Source organism: Pelodiscus sinensis, chromosome 4, assembly GCF_049634645.1.
Source record: "Pelodiscus sinensis isolate JC-2024 chromosome 4, ASM4963464v1, whole genome shotgun sequence".
In the NCBI taxonomy this organism is placed as follows: Eukaryota; Metazoa; Chordata; order Testudines; family Trionychidae; genus Pelodiscus; species Pelodiscus sinensis.
Window position 1 is genome coordinate 125,647,617 of NC_134714.1, and position 24,059 is coordinate 125,671,675.

At 56.1% G+C, this 24,059-nt stretch overlaps 1 protein-coding gene across 6 annotated transcripts in view; it reads right to left on the bottom strand.

Moving 5' to 3' along the window:
• SYT7 (synaptotagmin 7) overlaps positions 1 to 24,059 on the bottom strand; it is a 164,637-nt gene that overhangs the window by 24,443 nt on the left and 116,135 nt on the right. For all 6 annotated transcript variants that reach the window (XM_075928449.1, XM_075928450.1, XM_075928451.1 and 3 more), the window contains one exon: positions 16,715 to 16,850. In XM_075928449.1, the coding sequence (XP_075784564.1) occupies positions 16,715 to 16,850 (136 nt within the window). The remainder of the gene's footprint in view (positions 1 to 16,714; positions 16,851 to 24,059) is intronic.

The following is a 24,059-nucleotide window of genomic DNA, read 5'->3' on the forward strand; positions in this document are numbered from 1 at the left end:
GATTTATGTTCAGTCTCTGAGAACCTCCCCTTCCTCCTGCACTTTCTCCCCTTCCCTCCTCAAGACGGGAGCTGCCTAGTGGGCCGATTTCTCCCCATCAGGCAGCTCGGGACTGTGCAGACCCAAGAGACTTCTTTAGTCAGGGCAGAGCAGGGCTGGAGGCTCCTGGGCAGGGATATCTCAGCGCGCGCGCGTGTGTGTGTGTGTGTATGTGTCTGTCTGTGTCTGTCACTGGTGGGGGGGATGAGGCAGGTTTCCATTGCCTCTGAGCAACATTACAATATTGCTTAACTGCCCAGGGCCGTAATGCAGCGCCGGCTCCCCAGAAATAGGTTTCATAGGCAGCTGCTGTTTCCAGATGGCACAGCGGGTCCATTAGCCCAATTGGTAGCAGCTCCTGCTTTCGGGCCAGGTCCAATCAGCTACGGAGCCAGGCAAGGGGAGGGTGAGAGGTACAGCCAGTGAGCGTGAGGCATGCAGGGTCAAGCTCTGTCGCTTCCTGATCATCAGCAAGGCCCCCGTCCTCCCCGCCCGGGCTTCCATGGGGCTGGCCTGGGAATAGAGAAGGTGTCTCTGGCCACCAAAGACGGTGAGTTTCCTTGGGAGCGTCTGGACAGCTCTGTGGAGCCGGGCTGGCATTTCACACCGGCTTCCAGCCCAGTGCTCTCAACACGGGACGCAGTCCCGCCCTTGCCTGAGATGGGCATCTGGGAGGTGGGGCCTGGCGACTGGCAGAACAGCCTCCCCCTGCAACGTGAGGCCAGCCCCAGCCAGGAGGAGAGCCCTTGGGGCACCGTGCACAGGCCCCTCATGCTGCTCGCACCAGAGAGCCGGCTTCTGACAGCCGAGGAGCAGCTCCGCTCGGTCCCCCTGCGGTCACCTCCCAGCCTGGGCCAGCTCCCGCGCATCAGCTGAGGCTGGGCACAGGGAGAAACTGGCCCAGCGCTCAGGGCAGACAGCGCCTGCTGGGGACAGCTGCTGCAGCCACACAGCACGGCAGCCCATGAAGGCCGCCGGGGGGAGGGGCTGAACGCAAGCCGCCCGTATGAAGAGCAGAGGCTTTTGTCCTTTGCGCTGAAGGGCCGAAGTGTCTGGCGTGCAGCCATAGCGAACGCAGCACCCTGTGCCTCAGCTGCCAGCGCCCTCGCGTGCCCTGCTTCTCACCCGGTGTGGCGCCCGCTCGCGAGCCAGCTTTGCACCCTGCCTGGCCTCAGGCCCCGGCAATCTGCTTCCCGTGGGCCTCTCCAAAACCTCCTTGCTTCTCTAGCACCTGTGGCCAGCAGGGATGGTGCTCGCAGGCCCCCGCACCCTCAGCTCAGCTCCCTCCGCTTGGCTCCTCCGGGCTCTTTGGGATGGGACCTTCCTGGCCTCGCTCCACTGTCGGCGCCTCCGCCGGCGCCTCATCTAAACGTGCTCTCCCCGTGCTCAGGGCCCTGGCTGCCTGTTCAACTCCAGTCACCCCCCAGCTCGTTTCTATTTCGCTGCTCCGCTGCTGGCACCGAGGTCACCCTGCTCCCTGCATGTCTTTAAGGCGCGCGGGCACGGCTCTGAGGCGGGAGGCCTCCCAACTCTCTCGCGCTCCCCTGTGCGCTCGCCCTGTTTTACTGCTCCCCATCACGCGTGGTACCGATGCTCTCCGTTGTACCCGGGCTGCCCCCTGGTGGTGCGCAGGGGAACAATCCCCTCTCTGCTTTCACAAGCTCCCGGATCGCTCCATGAGGAAAAGCTGCCTTCCCCTGGAGCTCAGGTGGAAAACGCCCATCGATCCGTTCTAGGGAAATGGTCTTAAAAGGAGGTTGTGGCTCAAACAAAGACAAGGCAGATCTCTAGGCCACCAGGGAAATCCAAAGCCAAACAAGCCCTTGAAAGGTTGCAAACGTCAACAGTCCCCATCACAGCAACTGCAGTGACCTGCTCCACCACACCCGGGGCTCCGGGTGCCAGATGGTTTCAGAAAAAATACCAAACAAAAAACAAAAAAAAAACACGCCAGGAAAAAGTTTGTTGAGCAAAAAAAACCCTCCCAACACATTGTGACCCCTTTAAAAACTGCCTGTTGAGGCTTTTTGGCCCTAGCAGGCCGGTAGGGTTGCCAGGCTGCCTCTGTATTGAGCTGGACAACCTGGGATTTTCACCTCCCAGCTGGGAAAAAATCAGAAAGTGCCGGACATTTTAGGTGTCTGGTATTTTCTGATTTTTTTTACCCGGCAGGAGGCAAAGACTATCCAGTTCAATACCAGACACCTGGCGACCCTCCTCGGGGCACGCACTGGAGAAGCCAAGCCTGTTTGGCTGAGGCCCAGGCTGTGAACATCTTTGACCCCGAGTGGCCTAGGCCGTGGTTTGGACAATTTGCCTGTGCAGCAGAGCAAGTGTCTGGCATCCCCACATGTTGCCTACAGCTGGGGTCTGGGCAGGTAGGAGGGAGCAGTTGCTGTGCACATGGTATGGGCCTTCCCTCTATTCCCTGGCCAGAGCGGCCCCGTCTGGGCATGAGGTGTTGCCATTTGCGGCTGGTCCGGGCCTGCAGTGAATCACTACCCTGCAGAGCAGTGCTGGGCAACCCAGGCTGCTGAGTGGCCCGCTCGAGTGTCCTGCCTTCAGTTCAGTGGGCTGTAAGTTGGCTGTAGCCAAGACAGTCAGCAGAACCGCCCTGCGCCCGCGTGCCTAGAATGTGCGAGGGGAGGGGCGTTGCTGACTGAACCGGAGCAGCGCTTTGAGGGAACGCAGAGGGAGCATGCGTCTCGCACAGGCAGTGTGGTGTGCAGCCAACACGCACCTCCCTTTGCTGTGAGTTTAAAAACTATGCTGATGGAAACCAGCAGTAACGGGCAGCCCTGTGCGTGGACAACGGGAAACGAAATGTCTCGTGGGCTGCACATAGAACCCCGCTGGGCCCACAGCTTGCCCACCACTGGCACAGAGAAAGGGGGAAGCAGGGGAGGGATGGTAACAAAGAGGGGAGTCTCTGAACTGTAATGCCCCTGCGGTTTCTCCAGAGTTGGTGGCACAGTTGATCTACCATCCCTTGCCTAGGGTGGTGTTTAGGGGCCCAATGTCACCCTATAGTTACCTGCTTGTGTATGAGAGTTCACCAAAGAATTAGGTAAGTTCGGAGTTAGTCAAAATGGTCAGGGACATCTGCCTGAGCTCTGGGGTCCTTGGACCTCTCACTGCCAGATGTTGGGAACGAATGACAGAGGATGGATCACACAATAATTACCTTGTTCTGTTGGTTGCCTCTGTTGCATCTGTCATTGGCCACACTCACAAGACAGGACACTGAGCTAGCTGGACCATCAATTCTGACCCAATATGGCTGTTCTTTTGTTGTTAAGTATTTGCAAACCCTTATGCTCAATCTCAGCCTGAGGTGTTCTGGCCCCCAGCAGCTGGCTACAAATTGTGTCATTCTAAGGGTTTTAAAGAAATTCTAGTGTGTGTGTGTGTGGGGGGGGGAGGTAGTCTTCCAGACAGATACAAGAAAGGGTTGAGCTTCCTTAAGCTGGGACATCACAGTTTAAATGCTAGTTTTTTGAATGGTTTTATATAGATATATATAGATATAGATATATATAGATATATAGAGAGAGTATCATGAGCTTTCATGGGCAAAACCCACTTCATCAGATGATGAGCAGGAGAGCAACCAGAGAAGTTATTTATAACAGGAAAAAAAAGGACCTGTCAATTATAGGACTGGTGCTAATGAGGCGAATTAAGTCAGCCGGAAGTGTCCCATACTTAGCTTTTGATGTAACAATGAAGCATGGGAAATGGCTTTATAATGTGACATCCAGTTACTGTCTTTGTTCAAGCTCAGGGAAACAGTGTTAAATTTGCAGATGAATACCAATTCCATCCTCTCTCTCTGTAATTAGCTGGTGAAGTGGGCCAAAAATGGAATTTCCAGCCCCCTGAAAGCTGAAATTTGGTTTTGAGATAAAAATTGGGAGAAATTGTAAAAATCTTGGCATTCTGGGCAAAATGAAATAGTGGAAATATCCCCTTTTGGTTTTGTCAAAACACATTATTTCAATCAGGTCGTGCTTCGTTTTGACGAAGAGAATGGAAGTTGTACAATATACATTTAGACATCCTTCCAAATCATTGACATTATTTCAAATATTTTTTTCAAGCTCTGAAAACCAAAATGAAATGAAAAATTCCAATTAAAAATTAAACAAAAACCCTTTGAAATTTCCTGTCAGAAAGTGTTTTCAGTGCAACCCTGGCAGGAAAAGGTTGTGGTCAACCTGTTACCACCTTTACAAGCAGGTTTTAGATGCTTGGGCCTTCTGCCCCCACTAACAGACATGCCCATTCTGCTGCCATCCCCCCGCTGTCTCATAGGTAGCTCTTAGCAGCACTGCAGCAGTCCAGCAAAGACTTGTGAATGGTGCATCTAATAACTCATGAGCCCACCAGCCTCTCCAAAGGCACCAGGCCTCACTGAGACCCACACAGACTAATGCAAACATGGAGTTTCCAGACCTAGCTCTCTTTGGCTGGGTCTGTGCCCACAGGGCTGCTTCTAACTGAAGCCAAAGAGGGGGGCTGGTTTAAGCACACAGTTCAGTGTGTCCCTGCTGTGGAGCTGCTACAGATTTTTCTCACATCCACACTGGCCTCTAGGTATCTGTCCCACAGTTTCCAGAAGCAGAGGATTCTTGAAGATGTGGCAAGGCCAACAGTGCCATGCGGGACAGTCGCGGGAGGACTCAGATATTTCTTAGCCTGTCCCATCCCAGGGTACGTCTACACTGCAACACTATTTCGAAATAACTAGTGCTATTCCGAAATAACTTAATCCACATCCACACAGCAGGCAGTTATTTCGAAATAGTGTCAAAATACTATCAAGCTGGAGGACTTCTTACTTTGAGTCCCGTAACCCTCATTGTATGAGGAGTAAGGGGAGTGGGAGGCAGAGTGCTCTATTTCGAAATAAGTGCTGTGTAGACGCTCCCTATTTCGAAATGAGCTTTTTCGAAGTAAGATACGCAATTGACGTAGCTCACTTTGCGTAGTTTATTCTGAGTTTAGCCCTGCTGTGTAGACATACCCCTAATGTTCCACGGCAGGAATGAGCACTGTTTGGGGCATTTTTGGGTGCTGATGGAAGGAATTTCACAAGTGAGAGGCCCCGTCTGTGCTCTGAACGGTAACAGGCCTGGTCAGCCCAAAAAACCTCTCCAAGAAATGAGAAAGACTTCTGTTTCTAAACCTTCAGGTCTCCCAGCTGCTTTGTGCATTTTGCATTCAATGTCCCATTGAATCTCCATGGGCCTCTACACAACGGCTTGATACTAAGCACGGAGAAGTTCAGGCCAAGAAGTTAGCAGCATGGTCCTTACTGGGTACAGTAGCAGTCACAGCTGGAACAGACACATCTCCTGCCCATGCAGAAGGCTTTCCTTCAGGGCATCCAATAGTGCTTGGCACTAGTTTCTAAAGGACTATCTGGTTCCTAAAGGACTCAAGTAATGAGGCTTCCACAGCTGCCTTGCAACCAGTGACCAAGACAGGGTGGGTTGATCTGGTGGTCAGCATGGGGCTTAGGAACCAATGAGCAGGTCAGAAGGCAGAAGCCAGGTTTTAGAGCTGAAAATCGAAGCCTGGAGGGACAGGAAACAGGAGCTGAAGCCAAAGGCCGGAGCTGAGTCAGAAGCCAAAGAGCCTAGTCTCTGATTAGAGCTGGAGCTGTCAGAAACCAGAGCGATGGAATCCAGGGACTGGAAGGAGGCTGAGGGCAGGAGCTGGGAACTGGAAGGGGGCGCGGAGGGGACAGCAGGTAGCAGAAGGCAGGTTCATTACAGAACTGGGTGATTTCATAGTGGTTAGGTCCATCAATGCTTATTAGTCAGAATGGGTAGGAATGGGGTCCCTAGCCTCTGTTTGTCAGGGGCTGGAAATGAGTAACAGCAGCAGCGAATATAGGGCAGGGTGAGCGGGGCGGCTTCAATAGGCCCCGTGCACGTGCCCCGCACACGCTACTTCTGGTCGGCTGCTGCCGAGGCGCAGGCGTGAAATTGTGCCGCTCCGGGCCCTGTGGCGCTGCCCTGGGCCCTGCAAAATTACCATCCGCCCCTGAGTAACAGGGGAGGGTTCTCTTGATGATTCCCTGTGCTGTTCACTCCCCCTGCAGCATCTGGCATTGGTCGCTGTCGGCAGACAGGATACTGGGCTAGATGGGCCTTTGGTCAGACCCAGTACGGCCGTTCTTATCTTCCTATGGCAAGAGAGGAGCCACCTTTTCCCACAGACAACTTCCTCTGTCTCTTTCTGGCTTAAGCATGGTATGTGGCCCAATCAGGGACTCCAGAACTCCTCCAAGCAGGCTCCTGTGGGGGAGCTGTTAGTGGCGCATAATGTCCTTCAGGCTCCCCGCTCTCCAGTCACTCGTCGAGCTGTTGAGGGGTGCTGTGGATGTGGCCACAACCTGAGGACCCGGGCCCAGGCCCTGTGGATCCTCCCACTGACAGGCCTCATTGCTAGACAGTATAGCATATGGTGGGGCAGAGGCTGGATGGAGAAGACATTAGTGGGGAAGAGCCAGCGATGGGGTTGGGGATGGGACGGAATAAGCCAGCTGGTCTATAGTCACCCTGTCTGGGTTTCTCAGATTCCTGTTCTGGCTGAACTGAGAGGCCTTGTGGGTGCTAGTAGCTCTGTGTTAGGGTTGCCAGATGGTTTCAACAAAAATACCGGACACACTGGACATGACATCACAATCTACATCCCATCTTATTTAGAAAATACCGGACATTGATATTTTCTCATTTATATTTTCTCAATCTGTTTCCCGAACAGAAAGCTCAAGTACCGGACTGTCTGGTTCAAAACTGGACACCTGGCAACCCTATGTGCGTTCCTCCTCCATTCATGATGAAATCCCCTTCTCTCCTCTGGCTTCTCCGGATCCCCTGGGAGCCCAAGTCACTCACACAAAGCAGATGGCCTGGTGCTATGACTTGCAGCCCAGGGCCCGTGGGGAGGGCCAGCCGTGGCAGCTCTTGAAGAGCAAGGGAAGAGGGAAGAGAAAAGATGCAGACACAGGGGAGGGTGGCACATGCCTCTGCTCCCCTTAAGAGCAGTGACACTGCCATCTGAGGTAAATAGGATGAAATTTAATAAGGACAAATGCAAAGTGCTCCACTTAGGAAGGAACAATCCGTTTCACACATACAGAATGGGAAGCGACTGTCTAGGAAGGAGCACTGCAGAAAGGGATCTAGGCATCACAGTGGACCACAAGCTAAATATGAGTCAACAGTGTGACACTGTTGCTAAAAAAGCAAACATGATTCTGAGATGCATTAACAGGAGTGTGGTGAGCAAGACAGGAGAAGTCATTCTTCCGCTCTACTCTGTGCTGATTAGGCCTGAATTGGAGTATTGTGTCCAGTTCTGGGCACCACATTTCAAGAAAGATGTGGAGAAATTGGAGATGCTACAGAGAAGAGCAACAAAAATGATTACAGGTCTAAAAAACATGACCGACGAGGGAAAACTGAAAGAATTGGGCTTGTTTAGTTTAGAAAAGAGAAGACTGAGGGGGGACATGGTAGCCGTTTTCAAGTATCTAAAAGGGTGTTCAAGAAGGAAGGAGAAAAATTCTTCTCCTGGACCTCTGATGATAGGACAAGAAGCAATGGGCTTAAATTGCAGCAAGGGAGGTTTAGGTTGGACATTAGGAAAAACTTCCTAACTGTCAGAGTGGTGAAGCACTGGAATAAATTGCCCAGGGAGGTTGTGGAATCTCCACCACTGGAGATATTTAAGAGCAGGTTAGACAGACACCTTTCAGGGATGATCTAGACGGTGCTTGGTCCTGCTGTGAGGGCAGGGGACTGGACTTGATGACTCTCGAGGTCCCGTCCGGTTCTAGTGTTCCATAATCTGCAAGCCACTCCATTAGTGCAAGAGCAGCCTGGCCCAACACAGCTGTGGAGGCCTTACCCAGGAAGTCCCCGGGGACCGGGCAGAGGGAGTTGAGCAGCTGTGTGTCCTGTTGGTTCCGTGCTGTCACTCTGAATGTGCTGCAGAGAAACCTTCCCGCCATCTTGTCAGCAAAGGGAAATGTGGAGTGCAGCCCAGGCTCTGCCGCCAGCGGCAACGGGACCTGCAGATCCCTTCGAGACAGGCCGTTCTCTGGCCTGCGGTGCACCCAGCTCAATGAGCCACCTTGGCCAAAGGTAGGTGCGCTGCCGGGGAGGGGAACACCGGGGACACCTCAGGCCACGGTTCAGGGGCAGCTCTGGTTAATTCAGCAGCGCATCACCATGCACGGAGATGCCCTGTCTCCTCAAGTGCAGATGCTGAGGGCCCTCCTCGGCTTGTGGCCCTCACGTCTCTGTGGGCGTGTGCTTGGCCTTGGGACAGCGCATCCCCGTCTAGCCCCTGCCTCGGGCGTTGCAGAGAACAAACCCTCCATCCTAGAGGCTGTGAGGGGACTTGGGGGTTGGCTGTGTGCTTCTGGCTGACTCTTCTGGATACACAGCGTAGCAGCAGGTGCACACACACATCTGTGAGGAAGGAGCAATTTCCTTTGTGTCTTGCCAGGGCCCAGTTGTCTCTTCCCTTTCCCTCCATGTCTGGAGTCCCCCAAGCTCGTAGCGGTCTCTGGTGCTCTCCTCTCTGTCCCCAGTGGAGAAGCCTCGGCAGGGCACAGGGGACCATTAGATTTAAACAAAGATAATATCTTTTGGATTCCTGGCCTGTGGCTCCGTGGCTGCCCAGGCAGCTGTCAGAGGGGATCAGCCTCTCTTAGTCACCGCCGTCTCCTCAGACAGCTCCTGGCTCCACTCCACACACTCGCTTCACTGGGGTCGGGAGCTCCAATTAGCCAAATTCTTCCTGACAGCCTGCCTGTCACATCACTGCAGCTATCTCCCCAGCGCCAATCCGACAGCCCAGGCTGCGCCGGACAGCTTGGCCTCCGCGACCCAACACAATGGAGGCCCTGGGACCTGGCAGAGGATGGGACCCTCACACACATGGTGGCTAATGGAGGGGCCCAGGTGCATGAGACAGAAGAGCGCTGGGTGGGGAGAGAGAGAAATAACATGCCTGGTTCTCCATGGGGAGGGATTTCCATGGGGGACCATCTGTCAGGGAGGAGGGAAGAGGTATCTAAAGGCCCCAAACCAAGCTGGGATGAGGCTCTTCGACATCCCTGACTCAAGATGCAAGGACAAGCGATGGGGGTGGCGGGAGATGGGAATGGCGGTGCCAGGGGAGTTCGAAATAGCTATTTCGGAACAGGCGTTATTCCTCGTAGAATGAGGTTTACAGATTTCGGAATAAGCCGTCTGGTATTTCCAAATTATTTTGAAATAACGGAATGGCCGTGTAGACGCTCATAGTGTTATTTGGAAATAACGCGAGTTATCTTGAGATAATGGTGCTATGTAGACGCAGCCTCAGTCCCACATGCTCCAAACATGACGCCTCCCAGCACCCACCAGGCCCTTTCGATGTGGCATTTGCCATGTGGCCCGGACAGCCCCCTTTTAGCTCCACATTTGTGGTTTCACTCGGTCACGTCCAGGGCTAAACACTGTCTCCCCACACTCACTCTCAAGGGCTGGATCTCACCATCGTACTCTCTGGTGCCAGTGTAACCTGCACGCCTGCTGGGTGTGGCTCACTGTGCCACGGAGTGGCACTTAGACCACTTACAGCAAGAGAATGGGTTTGCTCTACAGCCTTAGCTGGGAGCCAGCTGGCTTTTAGCTCAAGCCGAAGAGGCTCCAGCGGTCCCAGGTTTGGTTCCGCCTGTCGGTCTTACACCCGCACTCCCGGAGGCAGCACAGGAGCTATCAAGGAGCCCGTCAATTCAGATTTGTCAAAAATGGATGCTGGCTTAAGAAGCTGCCCAACCGCCTCTTCCAGTGTCTGTCCTGCCCCCTCCCTAGTGCTTGGAGAGCTGTTGGATGGATGGATGGATGGATGGATGGATGGATGGATGGACGGACGGATGGATGGATGGATGGACATCCACCCACCCTAGTGCATTACAGACCTGCTGGAAGGCCACACCCGTCCATTTGAAAGCCAGTGAATGGAAAGACCCCCCCCCCCCCGCAAACATCAGTGCATTTGGGACTCACTGGATGCCTCTCCCCCACCACACACTGGTGCTTTAGAGACACAAGGGCCTGTCTGCACTGCAGTCAGTGTGACGGCAGCTCAAGCAGACATGCCTGGGTCGGACTTCCTCTCGCCAGCCTGGGGCTGGAGCAGTGGATCTGCAGCGGCATGGGCGTCTTCCACCTGGGACAGCCCCCGGGGGTGTGGACAGGCTGGCAGGACTGCTTCGCTGCTCCAGGACTCATGCTAGCGACGTCACCGCTACCTTGGCTAGGCCTGCACGGGCCGCAGCCGAGTGTAGACGTAGCCTGGGAAGCGGAGCGGGTCAAAGGCCGAGGTGTGGAGCGGCGTTCCCTCGGGAAGCAGTGCTCCCGCGGAACCTGGCCCTTTCGTAGGATCCCCGCTCTTCGGCTGCAATGGTACACGGGAGAGTAGCAAAGCTTTTCACTTGGGTGGCAGCATTTCCGCTCTTACCCTGTAGCACTAAAGACCCAGGGAAACCGCAGTCCCTTAAGGTTCTTTCAAAATGTCTCTCACGAAAGATTTCCGACTCTTCATTCGGCAGTGAGGCCTGACACTTGGACTGGCCGCTCCAAGGCGGGGATCTCGAGATGGCAAGCGGAGGGGAAGTTCCCTTTCCTGACTACTCTGCTTGGAGGCAAAGGACACGTCCCCACGTCTCACATCCCGAGCTCCACGCTCTTCCGGGGGAGGGGCGGGGAGGCAGCCAGTGAGGCTGCTCTAGCTTTTCTGGGTGTCTCTCTTGAGCACACCCAAATTACAGCTCAGGGGGCACAACATCAGGTCCTCTGGGATGCTTGGTGAGGTCACAGTGTCGGTGCCTCCTTGGATTACGCAGAGGGCAGCTTGCCATGCCGCTTAGGGACACCTCTCTGGGTTTGTTTGGACATTCCCAGGTCATCAGCTAGTGTTTTGCCATCTACCTGGGAAGCCAGTTGTGCAGGGTAAGGAAACTAGCATGGTACATTTAGGGGGCCCAGCAGCAGCCTCCCTGATCTCCTTGAGTCAAATCCACAGGGCCCCTCTAACTCAGCCCTGCCAACCACTGAGGAGGGTACAGAAACACAGCCAGTCAGTGAGCTGCAGGGAGACGGGGAAAACCCAGACAGCGCTGCCTTTTAGAGTTTTGCTGCCCTGTCTCTATGGCAGAACTGGCCCCGAGTCCGCCCTTAAAAGCTATTGAGTCGCATTCTCAGCTGGTACATACCAAGGCTGATGGATGCCAGCTGAGAATCCGGCCTATCATCTCCTGCATCCTTGGGACCAAGCGGGGAGTTAAGTGGCAAAACAATTTTGTTTCCTTGTCCTTCTGCTGTTCTCCTGCTCTGCAATCAGGTTATGCCGCTGGGTAATGTGTTTGGGGAAGGATACAGCTTGTCTGAGAGAGTGCTCCATATTGTTAGCTCCAGCATCCTGGCCAAAGTCCAGCTGGGGTAATTACATTCCACCTCCCTCCTCTCTTCCACGAGACCCTGCCGGTGGCACAGGGACACAACAGGCTAGAAGCATCTGAGGCATGTGAATTTTGATGGGGGGGGGACCAGTGTTTAAAAGGGGGCTTTGCAAAAGCAATGGGGTGACACGGACAAGCAGCGAAAGTCTCCTAATGGTGAGAAGTCACTTCACTGGGACCAGTTAAAAATGGATTGGACAGAGCCCTGGAGAACACACTGCAGGGAACAACCCTGTGTTGCCCTGGGAGGGAAGGGGTCGGGGGGGTGTCTATCCCAGCCAGGACCCCACAAGCCTTGTTCATCTCTCATTTCTACACAGCTGTCTCCAGCGTGGTGAGCTTCCCCTCAGCAGTGCCCTGTCTTCTGTATGGTGCTGGCACTGCGAGGTTCCTCAGAGCAGAGCCTTCATCAATGACACCTTAGACTGGGCCCTGGCTAGGTGTAGCGAGGTCAATGGGCATCTATTTGTCGTGTGTCTGGAAGTCCAAGCATTGGTGCCAGGGAACAATGCCTTGCGCCTCACGCGGATGTGGACTCTTCGGAGCCAAGGGCTAAGTCTCCAGAGCTTCAGCAGTCCTGCTGTAACAAACTCCTCTCCTGCGTGGGTCGGGCACTGGGGGAGGGTCACACCCTCAGCAGTGACCTACACCCAGCCACCGATCTGCAAACCCCTGCTTGCCGGGCTGCAGCATGATGCCAGGCCATGCCCCCAGCTGCTAATGAGCCCCACCCACTGGGAGCTCCGTTCCCTATAAGGTGCGCGCCTCCGTGCGCACTAAAAATTCTCCTCCCGCCCTCCCACAGTGAGCGGCGCTGCGGGCTGTCCCGTGTGCCGTGGCTGGAGCTGGGCTGCAGTGAGGGTGTCCCTGCTGGGCCAGCCTCACCATGGTCCTGCTTCCAGCTCCGGCGGCAGCCACGTGGCCCGGCCAATGGAGCTGGGTATCGGGCAGACGCCCCGTGTCCTTTCCATTGTGGGCAGCATGTTCGGGACCAGGGAGTGGAGCCTTTGCGGCCACGAGCGTCCTGGCCTTTATCAATACGGAGGCGAGGAGGATCAGGTTAGAGGCACTGAGGCGTTTGGCATGGGGGGCTGGCACTGGGGGGGGATTGGGTGCAGGGGGCTCTGAAGTCAGTGGCTGGTGCTGGGGGATGGTAGAGGGGTGGGGGGCTCTAGGGGTTAGGGCTGGCGCTGGGCTCTGTCCCTTACTGTGCTCCAGAGCAGGCCTGAGCACGGGGCCGGGGTAAGGCGGGAGATGCAGGCTGCCGCTCAGGGCTCTGGCATGGCCTGTGAGGTTTGGGTGGCATCTTCCCCCAGGGCAAGTGTGCTTGGTGGGGGCCCAGTAGTTCCTTAGCTCCTGCCTCTGACTCCACCTGCGTGTTTAACACGAGCCAGGCCCTGTCCAGCACTAGGGAGTCAGAGTGGGGGGCCAAGTAGAGGCTCTTTGCTGGTCCCAGCGGCCTCCACCAGGTTTGTGCATGTGGGCGAGCTGGTACACAGGCAGCCAGAGCATAGGGGAGCAGGGCTGCGGGTGCATGGCTAGGACACATGTGCATTAGCCTGGCTAGGTGGCTGCAGCAGGGCTCTGTGCTGTGTGTAATTCTCTGGGCTGTGTGTGGGCACTGCTGCATGTGTGTGGGCCACGGCCATCTGTGTGTGGGGTGATGCCCCCACCGCTGCTCCCCGGCCTTTAGGGGGAAGCGTATCCATTCCCTAGACCGCGCAGTCAGTTCCCTGCCCTGCCGCCTGGCTCCCCCTATCCCCTGCCTGAGCCTGCCAGGGAAGCTGAGCTGCCTGTCCTGGAGCCAGGCGGGGTGGCTGGACTGGGCCATGTGAGCGAGGGCTCCGGCAGCAGCACTAGCCGGAGGGAAACACCCGCCCTGCCAAGCTTGAGGGAGGTGGGACTCAGGTCCCTGGCTGCCTGCTGGAGCTTTTCCCCCGACAGCAGGAGGTGACATCTCATTCCCCTGGGTGGGCCCAGCTACGTGGCCCAGTCGAGCAGCTTCCCCCACCCCCCACCAGCTACATCTCAGCAGGGATGTTCCCAAGGGCAACTGGACAAGGGGCAGGCTCCTCCCTGTGGCCGGCCTCTATCCGCATGCACATGAGACCGAGGGACGGAGCCGGGACTGGCGCACCCAGCTCGTCCCCTTCCCCTGCCTGCTCCAGGCCCAGGCGCTGGAGTCTCTGGGAGCCTGACTCCCAAGCCCCGGCCATGCAACAGGGGTGGGGAGCAGCCAGCCTGTCCTTCCCTCTGCTCCCGTATCCCCTGGACGGGGCCTGCAGGGAGCGTGTTGCTTTCATGCCGAAGGGCGTGCAGGTGCTCGGCTGCTGGCTCTGCTCTTCCGAGCTATGCCACAAGGGGGCGCCGCACGCTGCCACAATGCCCATCAGGAGAGACAGAGCATCCCGCAGAGAGACAAGCCAGTTCGTGAGCGTGGGATGGTGCAGGGGCACGGGGGGTGGGTAGCGTCTGTGCCCTGCTGGGCCAGGGCCATCCCTGCCACCCTGATCCCGAACCCACTGACTCGAAGGGTGGCCCAGCGAGGGTGGGGCGCTGCCCCTGTACAGATCACCCCAAGGGGAAGTTCACAGTGGGGTCCAGGTGTCTAGACCTGGGTTTGGGCCCCTCTCTCTTTGGCACCCAGCCCCAGGGGGCACTCAGCCCCAGGTCCCACAGGGAAAGAGCCAGAGGGGCAGGATTCCCACCGGAGCAGGGCACTGTGGGCTGGATGCCCCTCTGATCCTGCCCGCCCCCCAAACGCAGGCAGAAAAGCCCCACTGAGTCCCACAGGCACAGAACTGGACTCCCCCTGAACTCCGGCCTCCATGCCCTTGCCTGGCTGCCCTTCCGCCTCCTGCCCCGCTGCTTCACAGCTCCACTGTCGACAAACGGCCCTGGACAGTCAGCCTGACGCCTGCAACTCATCCTCACCGCACTGCCGCCTCCCCTCCACAGCTCCCTTGTGGCAACTGAGACCAGGGCCCTAGGGTGCCAGGCACTGCACCGACAGCAAGCGACAGTCCCTGCCCCTGCTGAAATTGGGGACCCATTGTGCTGGGCACTGTACGCACCCCCCCGTCCCAGCTCTAAGCGATTTACCGTCTAACCAGTCCTGAGGCACAGGGAGGCAAGCGGTGACCCAGAGAGACTGAGAGAGTGACCAAGGCCTCTGGCAGAGCTAGGAACTGAACGCACATCACCGGGGTCTCAGGCCAGCACCTGCCTTCCTCTCCGTACGCTGCCTCCCCTTCTGGTCCGAACTCTCCAGAGCCTTGCTCCCCCAGCCCTTTCTTGTCCCAACTCTTCTGTGGCTTTGGGATCAGGCCCTGTTCTCGCCCTGCACGGCCATCCTCACCGCTCCTCTCGGCTCAGCACAGCCTCAGCAGGGAGGTTCCCACGCTAGCTGTCACGTCCCCGCAGGCGGCTCCGTGACGGGAATACTCTGGCACTGCAAGTCCCTCGGTCTGGGGTCCTGTCTCACCCCCATCCCCAGCCTCTCCCCGGGCCCTTCACTAAACATCCCTACTCCAGATTCTCCTCCCCGCAAACGGCTGGTATCTTCCCGAGAGCCCTTCTTTCCTGCCCCCGTCTCTAAGGTCAGCCCCCTCTCCGTCCGCCCGGGCTGCTTGCGACTCCCCCAGTCTCAGGGTTGCACACTTCAGCGAGTCTCCTGGAGTATTTCTCCCACCCCTGGAGTCAGGGCCTTCAGCTTTCACTTAAAACACAAAGCAAGTCTCCTGCCCTCCCGGGGGCACAGGAAAGGCTGAAAGCCGGGACCCCCTGAATGCTCCAAAGCCAGACAAGGGATGGAAAGAACCTCAACTGCAGCACTTTGAAACCTCGTGATTTCTGTAGCTAATCTCGTGATTTAGGGGGAGGATTTCTGAGTCCAGTGGCCGAACCTTGTGACTGTTGAATGCACGGCAAGGGCAAGCGAGACACCGAGTGGTTTTGGCATGTCATTGGCTCCATCAGCAGTGATGGCAAATAAACCCCCTCCCAAAAGCAACTGCTCCCCAATAAACAGATGTAGCAACCTCCATTCGGAGTGGTGCCTCCCGCTCTTCCCCCTGCCTTCCTGCCTGCTCTAGAGCAGAGGTCCCCTCAGCCTTCCCAAGATGCTTGGGATCTCCCTCTTCCCCATCCTGCCTCACTCTGGATTCAGCACAGAGCTCTGGGGAAGGGTTTCTGACTCACTTCATCTACCCCAGGCAGGCGCCAGAACACACTCAGCCACATCAGCTGCATCCCGGCCTCCCATGGCAAGGAGCAGCGTGAGAGTCACAGTTACTGATCCGACACACTGGCCATGTGCGACAAGGGGGTGCCCCATGCGGGCCACCAGGAATTTGCTCGGCCCTCACAAAAGAACAGAGAGCTCTCCGGGAGATGAATGAGCCTGACCAACCCTGTCTCGGGCTCCATTATCACCACTAGGCATATGGCTGGGATAGGCTCCGGGTGGTCTGCTGCCTGACTGGGGGGGCCTGTCAGGGGAAATAGATACACAGAGCAAGGGCTGGCCTGAACCCCCACTCAGCCATGTCTCCGCTCCAGCCCTGGAAGGGACGGCAGGTTGGGCATATCCCAGTGGAGATTCCCCAGCCAAATGCGAGCCGCGAATGACCTACCCATCGTCCCCAAAGGAACAGGGAGCCTAGAACATCTCAGCAACGTCTCAGGAGCCTAGAACAATCAGCCCACCAGCCACAAAGTTGTGAGTCTAAAATGTGTCCTCGATCCCTGAAGGGAGCAGGAGTCTGGAACCACCTGCTCTTTGCCCCCAAAGCGAAAGTCCAGAACACTTCGGAAATAGCTCAGAGCACAGCAGGAGCCTCGAGCAACTTGCCCGTCGTCTCTGCCGGGTTTGGTAGCCTTCAATGAATGTCTCAACCCCAACCCCTGAAACAAGGGCCTAAAACGCCCTGCCAAGCCCCAGAGGCTTCAAGTTCCCCGAGGGCGTAACGGGACCCATGGCGACTGGTTGCCAGTGGCGATGGAGCGAGGCTGCCGAAACGGGTTAGCCGTGCTGGCGGTGGGGGAGCTCCCAGCTACACCAGGCCCCGCTTCTCTCAGCACAGTGCAGGAGAGGGAGGGGTGTATCTCCATGTGAGAGGCACAAGGGCTCCGGCCTGCACTCACCATCAGCATCTCACTAGTCAGGGAGTTCACCAGGTCCGAGACGGACGAGCGAGGCTCCGTTTTGCGGTCAGACTCATCATGCTGAGTCTGCCCCGGCACAGGGGCCGTGTTCACCATCTTGCCTCCGGACGGTAACCTGGGGAAAGAGGAGCAGTATGTAAGCGACGGGGGCAGGGTGCCAGGTCCAAGCCATGGGTCAGGCCGTGCCAATGGAGCTCCAGCTGCCCTCCAACACGGATGTATCCTGATGCCAAGAGATCTCCCTCAGCACCACCTGAGACATCCCAGGGTATCCCTGACATCACTGGGTGACTCCTCACACGCCGGGCCCTGAGAGTTCCCCTCAGACCGCTCACCCATCGGACTCAGGACAGTTGGAACCAGGCATGCCCCTCTGATAGGCACCCACCCATCTCCCCCGCACGCTTGCCCTCAGCCTGATGCGGATCCCATTGGTCCTGGCCTCCGTCTTGCTCTGGCCCTACAGATGGAGGTCCCCAGTCTTTCAGTAGGAACCAGGGTTCCACTCCCTGGCACTGCAGGCCTCCTGTCTTGGACAGGGAGCGGTGGAGGCCGAGCCAGCTATTGTGTCGGCTTCTTTCTGCTGACACCCTCCCCTGCCTCTCAGGCCCATTAACCTCTGCGAACATACCCGCTGCCGCGCCCAACCAGGCAGCTAACCAGAAGCATTGTCTGCCAGCCCGAGCACATGGCGAGCACCTGGGGGAACCTGAGTGCCGGGTGGCACAGGACGTCAGCTCTGCAGGCCAGTGACAAAGGGGCAGACTCCCCCAGCACTGACAGGCCAGCAGAAGGGCAGCCGCACTGCAGCGGTGACTCCAAACCAGTCCAGCCCCCCTACGGCCTGTGACCCAGCAGCCAGGTCCCGGCAGCCCCCCCCGTGGTGTGTAATCCGGCAGCAATGCTGTGGCAACCCCCAACACCCCCATGTGACCTCCCATTGCAATTCCTGGTGTGTTGGCGGCTCTCATTGATGGTGCTGGGGAAAACTGCCTGGCTATGGCTCCTCTGCTCAGCACCCTGCCATGTGAGCTGCAGCACCCGGACAGTGACTGAGGGCCTCCCACATGCAGACAGGCCTCGCGCATTGCCTGTCAGCAGGACCTCACTACCCCCCTCCTCCGCCCCCCCGTCCATGACTCCTCTGCCCATGCCTGGGAAGGGTCTGATCCCAGTCGGTCCAGGAGGCCTCTTTCTAAAGTGCTGGATTGCCAATACCACCCCCACCTTTCCTCTCCCGCTGCCTCCCCCCCTTCCCACATCTCCCTCTTCCTGCCCTCGGAGCTGGACAAAGCACACAAGCCGAAGGATTGTCCCTCCCTCCCAGGAGCCAAGTCCAGACTGGGAGTCTTCTTGTCCCTATTTGTGAGCTGGGTGGAATCACACAGCACAGGGAGCAGGGCTGGGTCATCCAGGGCATCTACCATTGACATCTAGGAAGCCAGATCCAGCCTGAGAGCCTAGCAGGGATGAACCTATCCCATAAAGAGACAAAGGAGAGGCCGTCACTGGTTCCCCTCCCCCGTCCTGACTGCAGTGACGGCACCGGCTCCCCAGCCTGAGACATCCAGGCCCCCCCGGCATGGTGTTCATTCACAGACACACATGGGTGGGCTCAGCTATGCTCGCCCTGGTCTAGCAACCCAATGGCCTTTCTGTGACTGCCGCTGGGTCGCTAGGTGCAGCGAACAGCAGTGCTGGGGGATGCGGCTGCAGCAGCCCCGGCACAGATGCTGCAAAAGGGGGTGATGTAGGTAGGACTGGGAGGAAGGAGAGATCCAAGGGGAGAGGGCCCAGCAGTTGATAGGGAGCAGAACACTGGAAAAAGCACGGAGGGGAGACACAGGCCCACATGCGGCTGCATGTACATGGAAAAAGAGAGACGCAGGCACATTGGGACAGTGAGACACACTCCAGAGAGACACACGCAGAGACACTGACATGCAGGGAAATACACATAGAGACACATGGGGCACCCCCCCCACACGCAGAGACCCCAAAACACACAAACCCCTCAAAGACACGCACAGATTCAGACACAAGATACCTACTGACACTCACAGACAGAGCAACACATCAGTCTAGGGGCACCCACACACAGTGTCTCACACACACAGATCCAGGCACACTGATACACTCACAACCCGCTCTAGACACACTGAGGCACACAGAAACAGGCGGAAACACATACGCACACACATAGGCCTAGACGCAATGACACGCTGAGTGACACACACAGCGATCCAGATACACAGAGACACTCGCAGACAGAGTGACACGCACACCGCTGAAGAAAGACTGAAACAGCTGGAGAGGTAAAGTCATGTTAAAAACAAAGAGCGAGCGAGCGAGAGAGATTGACAGCTGGAGGTGTGAACAATTCAGAGGTATTCTGTCAACCCCGGCCCCACGACACAGCTGCAAAGCTATCTGGGAAATGGTTAGCACCGGCAACGCTCACAGAACAGCAAGAGAGAGCGAGAGAGAGACAAGAGAAGAGCAGCGTCTTCCGCCACAGGGCCTGGCCTGCCTCCTGAGGGAACGGAAAACGGGGAGGAAGAGTGAGGGGAGAGGAGACAGAGAGAGGTTAGTAAACAAAATGAAACCACCACACTGACAGGACTAGCCACTGGATTGGCACCACCAGGGCTGACAGGGGGGACAGGGCTGAGCAGCAGCAGCAGCAGCAGGGCTGGAAAGAAGAAGCAGAGAAAAGGGAAAGGAGGAGACATTACAATGTGGTACACCGCATGGCCACCGTGGACAGGAGTGCTGGGATGGGGGGGTAATGGGAGACAGAAAGAGACCGGGTCTTCAGGGGGCTTTCAGCACCCATCCCTCCCACCATGCCGACCACCACTGGCTATATCCACCTATCTCCCACCAAGGCTGGAGGGGCAAGGAGTTTTTTTGGGGAGCAGTCGCTGGGCTAGGAGGCACAGGGAGGGAGGTGGAGTGTGAGGGAGAACAGGACATAGGGATTGGGGGAACAGGGCAAGAGGTGAGGATGTGGTGGGGGGGAGCAGGAGGTGGGAGCTGGAAGGAAGTGGGGGGAACACGGAGCAATCATTGTCCTCAATTCTAAGGCCAGAAAAGACCAGCGCGATCACAGAACTGCCCCCAAAGTAAATCGGAGAGCAGAACTTTGACCAAAAAAAATCCCATCTTGCTTTAAGATCCTCAGGGCTGAAAAATCCCCTAGGCCCCTGCGTACACTGTGCCACTCGCTAAATGCCCCTGCTCTCAAAATGTTATGCTGTAAGCTCAGTCTCAATTGGTCCAGCTTCAGCTTCCACCATTGGGCCATGCTCTATCTTTCCCAGACAGACCGAAGAGCCTGTTATTAAATATTTCTTTCCCGTGCAGGTTCTCGTAGACTGTCATGGAATCTCTCCTTACCCTTTTCTCTGTCCAACTAACAGATTGCGCTTCTGGAGTCGAGGCCAGGAAGGCACCGTTTCTAATCTTTTCCTCATTCTCGTAGCTCTTCTCTGAACCCTCTGCAATTTATAACATCCTGTGGTAGCGGCGGCTGGGAATCCCGGGCTCTTTTGAATCTAAGGGCCCGAGGACAACTACCCTCTTCCCCCCTCTCCCATGGGCCTGTTTCTGCTCCTACTCAGGATTCCTGTTTATGCATTCATGGATTGCACAAACTCTACTGGGTTCAGCATTGCACTGGGAGCTCCAGCTGATTATCCTGCCTGATACAAACTCGCTGCTTCCCCGGATAGAGCTCCGCTTCCTGCAAGCATGGCCCACGTCCTTTGTTCCTAGCTGTACACATAGTAAAACATCTAGGCTATGTCTACACTCGCGGCTTCTTGCGCAAGTATGGCCGTTCTTGTGCAAGAATCCGCAGAGCGTCTACACTGCCCGCCCGCTCTTGCACAAGGAAATTGACAGTACGGCGTGGTAAGAGAGGGCTTCTTGCGCAAGAGCTACGCTCTTTTTAACAGGTGTAAGCCCTCTTGCGCAAGAGGGCAGTGTGGATGCTCGGCAGGGGTTTCTTGCACAAGAAAGCCCTATGGCTAAAATGGCCGTCGGAGATTTCTTGCACAAGAAAGCATCCACACTGCCAAGGGAGCTCTTGCGCAAAAGCACATCATGCATATGGCAGTGTGGACGTTTTCTTGCGCAAGACTTCTTGCATAAGAACCCTTGCACAAGATGTTCTTGCGCAAGAAGCCATGAGTGTAGACATAGCCATAGGCTGTGTCTACACTGGGCCACTTACTCCGGAAAAGCAGCCGCTTTTCCGGATTAAGCTGCGAGCTGTCTACACTGGCCCTTGAATTTCTGGAAAAGCAACGATGCTCTACTGTACAAAATCAGCCGCTATTCCGGAAAAACTATTCTGCTCCCGCTCGGGCATAAGTCCTTATTCCGGAACACTGTTCCGGAAAAGGACCAGTGTAGACAGCTCAGTAGTCTTTTCCGGAAAAGCGCATCTACATTGGCCACAGACGCTTTTCTGGAAAAAGGGCTTTTCCGGAAAAGCAGCCTGCCAATGTAGACGCTCCTTTTCCGGAAAAACTGAAAACGGAATAGTATTCCGTTTTAAGCATTTCCGGAAATTCATGCCAGTGTAGACACAGCCATAGTGTCTGCTTGCCCTCAGTGATACAGAGCAATCTGTACCAGACACCTCTTCATTATCTACCGCTCTCCCAACATGTGTCACCTGCAAACTTTATCAACCAGGATTGTATTTTCATAAAAATGTTTAACAGCACAGAGCCAAGAATCAATCCTCGCGGGACCCCACCAGAAACACCCCCCGACCACCACCTTTCAAAGACAATTACACTTTGAGATCTATCAGTGAGTCACCTTTTAATCCACTGAATATGTGCCCTGTTAATTTTATACTCTGTTATTTTAATCTGCCATGTGGTACCAAATCAAATGCTTTACAGAGCTGTAAGCCTGTTACACCAGCCCTATTCCATTTATCCGCCAAACTTGTAATCTCCTCAAAAAAAGATATCAAGTTAGGATGACAAGCTCTATTTTCCATCAGCCCATGTTGACTGGCATGAATTATATTACCCTCCTTTAGTCCTTTATTAATCTAGTCCTGTCAGCCGCTCCATTATCTTGCCCAAGACTGATGTCAGGCTGACGGAATATGGGGAGAAGAGAAGACGAGTTAGGAGGGCATGGAAAGGGGAGCATGAAGGGTGGGCAAAATGGAGTCATTACAGAGACGTGGGGGGAGACAGGCTGTGAGGTGAGGGCCCAAGAGGCTGAGAATGGCAGGAGATGCCTGGGCCTATCAGAGGGGGAATACAGAGAGGCAGTGAGGGGGTGGGAGATGAGAAAGAGGAAGTTGCAGGACATGGACAGTTTGATCCCCTCCCCAAGAAGTTCAGCTCCTGAGAAAACCCCATCCCATCCCTCAGGGGAGGTGAGACTAGCCCAAGCGGCCAGGGTTCCAGATTGCCTAGACAGGGCCCACTCACCTCTCCCCAAAGTCCCCTCTGCAGCTCATTGTTTTCATGAATGACAGGGTCGCTATTAGGTCCAAGGTGATCCTTCCTAGCAGGGAGACGATGCCCTATTCCAGCGGGATGTGAAGGTGCTGCTTCCTTCCCCCTTTGCACACGAGGCCAGCCGCATGCCCCCCTGCTTGCTAACTACCATTGCAGGCTAAGAGCAACTGCCTGTGCCTACAGGAGCCTGCAGCAAAGGCCCAGGGCTGGCGGGAGTGGCTGGGGAGGAGGGGGTGTCTCTGAACTGAGTCCTTTTGTAGGCCTGGGCACCCCAAACTCACTGGCCCTTGCTGCTTAACAGTGCTGAGAACTGGCCGCTGGGGATGATCTGGGTAATAGAGCGGGGCACCGAATGGACCTCGTCCTCTGCTGAGACTGAGCATCCAGGGTAGGCTGCTTAGGGTCAAGGCAGGGCAGGAGGCCTCGGCTGGAATCACTCTTCTACCCCTCTGGGCTCAGGCTGGGTGACTGCAAGCACCGAGCAGCTGTGTGCCAAGTGGAAGTCAAGTCCAGCAAAAGGTTTCCATTACGGGCCACAGTGTAAGGCCAAGAGTGGGGCCTGCTACACTGCTGAGGAGAACCTAAGCACAACCACAGGACTGCTCAGGGTCAGCGGAAAATTGTCTTTGGGATTTACACACATTCACACACTCTCACACAAACACTCACACATACTTTCTCTCTCTCTCTCTCACACACACACACTCTCTCCCCCCCACATACTCACTCTCTCTCTCACACAAACACACTCTCTCTGTCACACATACACACTCTCATCCTACACACTCTCTCACACACACACACTTTCTCATCCAACACACACACTCACACACACACTCTCTCTCTCACACACACACTCTCTCATCCCACACACACACACTCTCTCTCACACACACACTCTCTGTCTCTCTCTCACACACACACTCACACACACTCTCTGTCTCTCTCTCACACACACACACACACTCTGTCTCTCTCTCTCTCTCTCTCACACACACACACTCACACTCACTCTCTCTGTCTCACACACACACACACACTCTCTCATCCCACACACTCTCTCATCCCACACACACACACTCATCCCACACACACTCTCTCTCTCTCTCTCTCACACACACACTCACACACAAACACACACTCTCTGTCTCTCTCTCACACACACACTCTCTCTCACACACTTGGGGATGAGTGTCCACTGCAGAGTTGCTTTCCTACACACCTTCCCCCACGGGCCCATCTTTGTCTGCTGGGACGACTAGACATGCCTGGTAATGGAAACCTTTCCTCAAATCAGGGGTGGGAACCTTTTTTGGGTCACGGGCTGCTGACCCACAGAAAAATCAGTCGCAGGCCGCACTCAAGTGAGAAGCAAAAAAACCCAACCCGAAAACCACTGACCCGAAAACCACTGAGAAGAAGGAGAAGACACTCTCCACGCGCCCCTCTCACACACCAGAGCTGGGGGCGGGGCAGGCTAGTAGATTTTGTGCCCTCCAGCCCCACGGGGTGATGGTGGGGTAAGGGGCTGGAGCAGCAGCACGGGCTCCCCAATGCTGGGGGGAGCCCCGAGCCTCAGGGGATGGATCCTGGCAAGCTGGGGGCCCAGTGCAGCCCCCGGGGCTGAGGTTCCCCACCCCTGCCTTAAACAAATAGATGAATGGATTGACGAGTCCTCAGGCTGTGGAGGAGGGGCCTGCGTGCCTAGCATGGGCAGGGGGTGCTCTCACCAGCTGAGGAGGAGGATGCAGGGGGGGCAGGCTATTTATTCTCCTAGGACCAAGGGGGCAGGTATAGAACGGGATCAGCAGGGGGCGCTCTCTCCATTC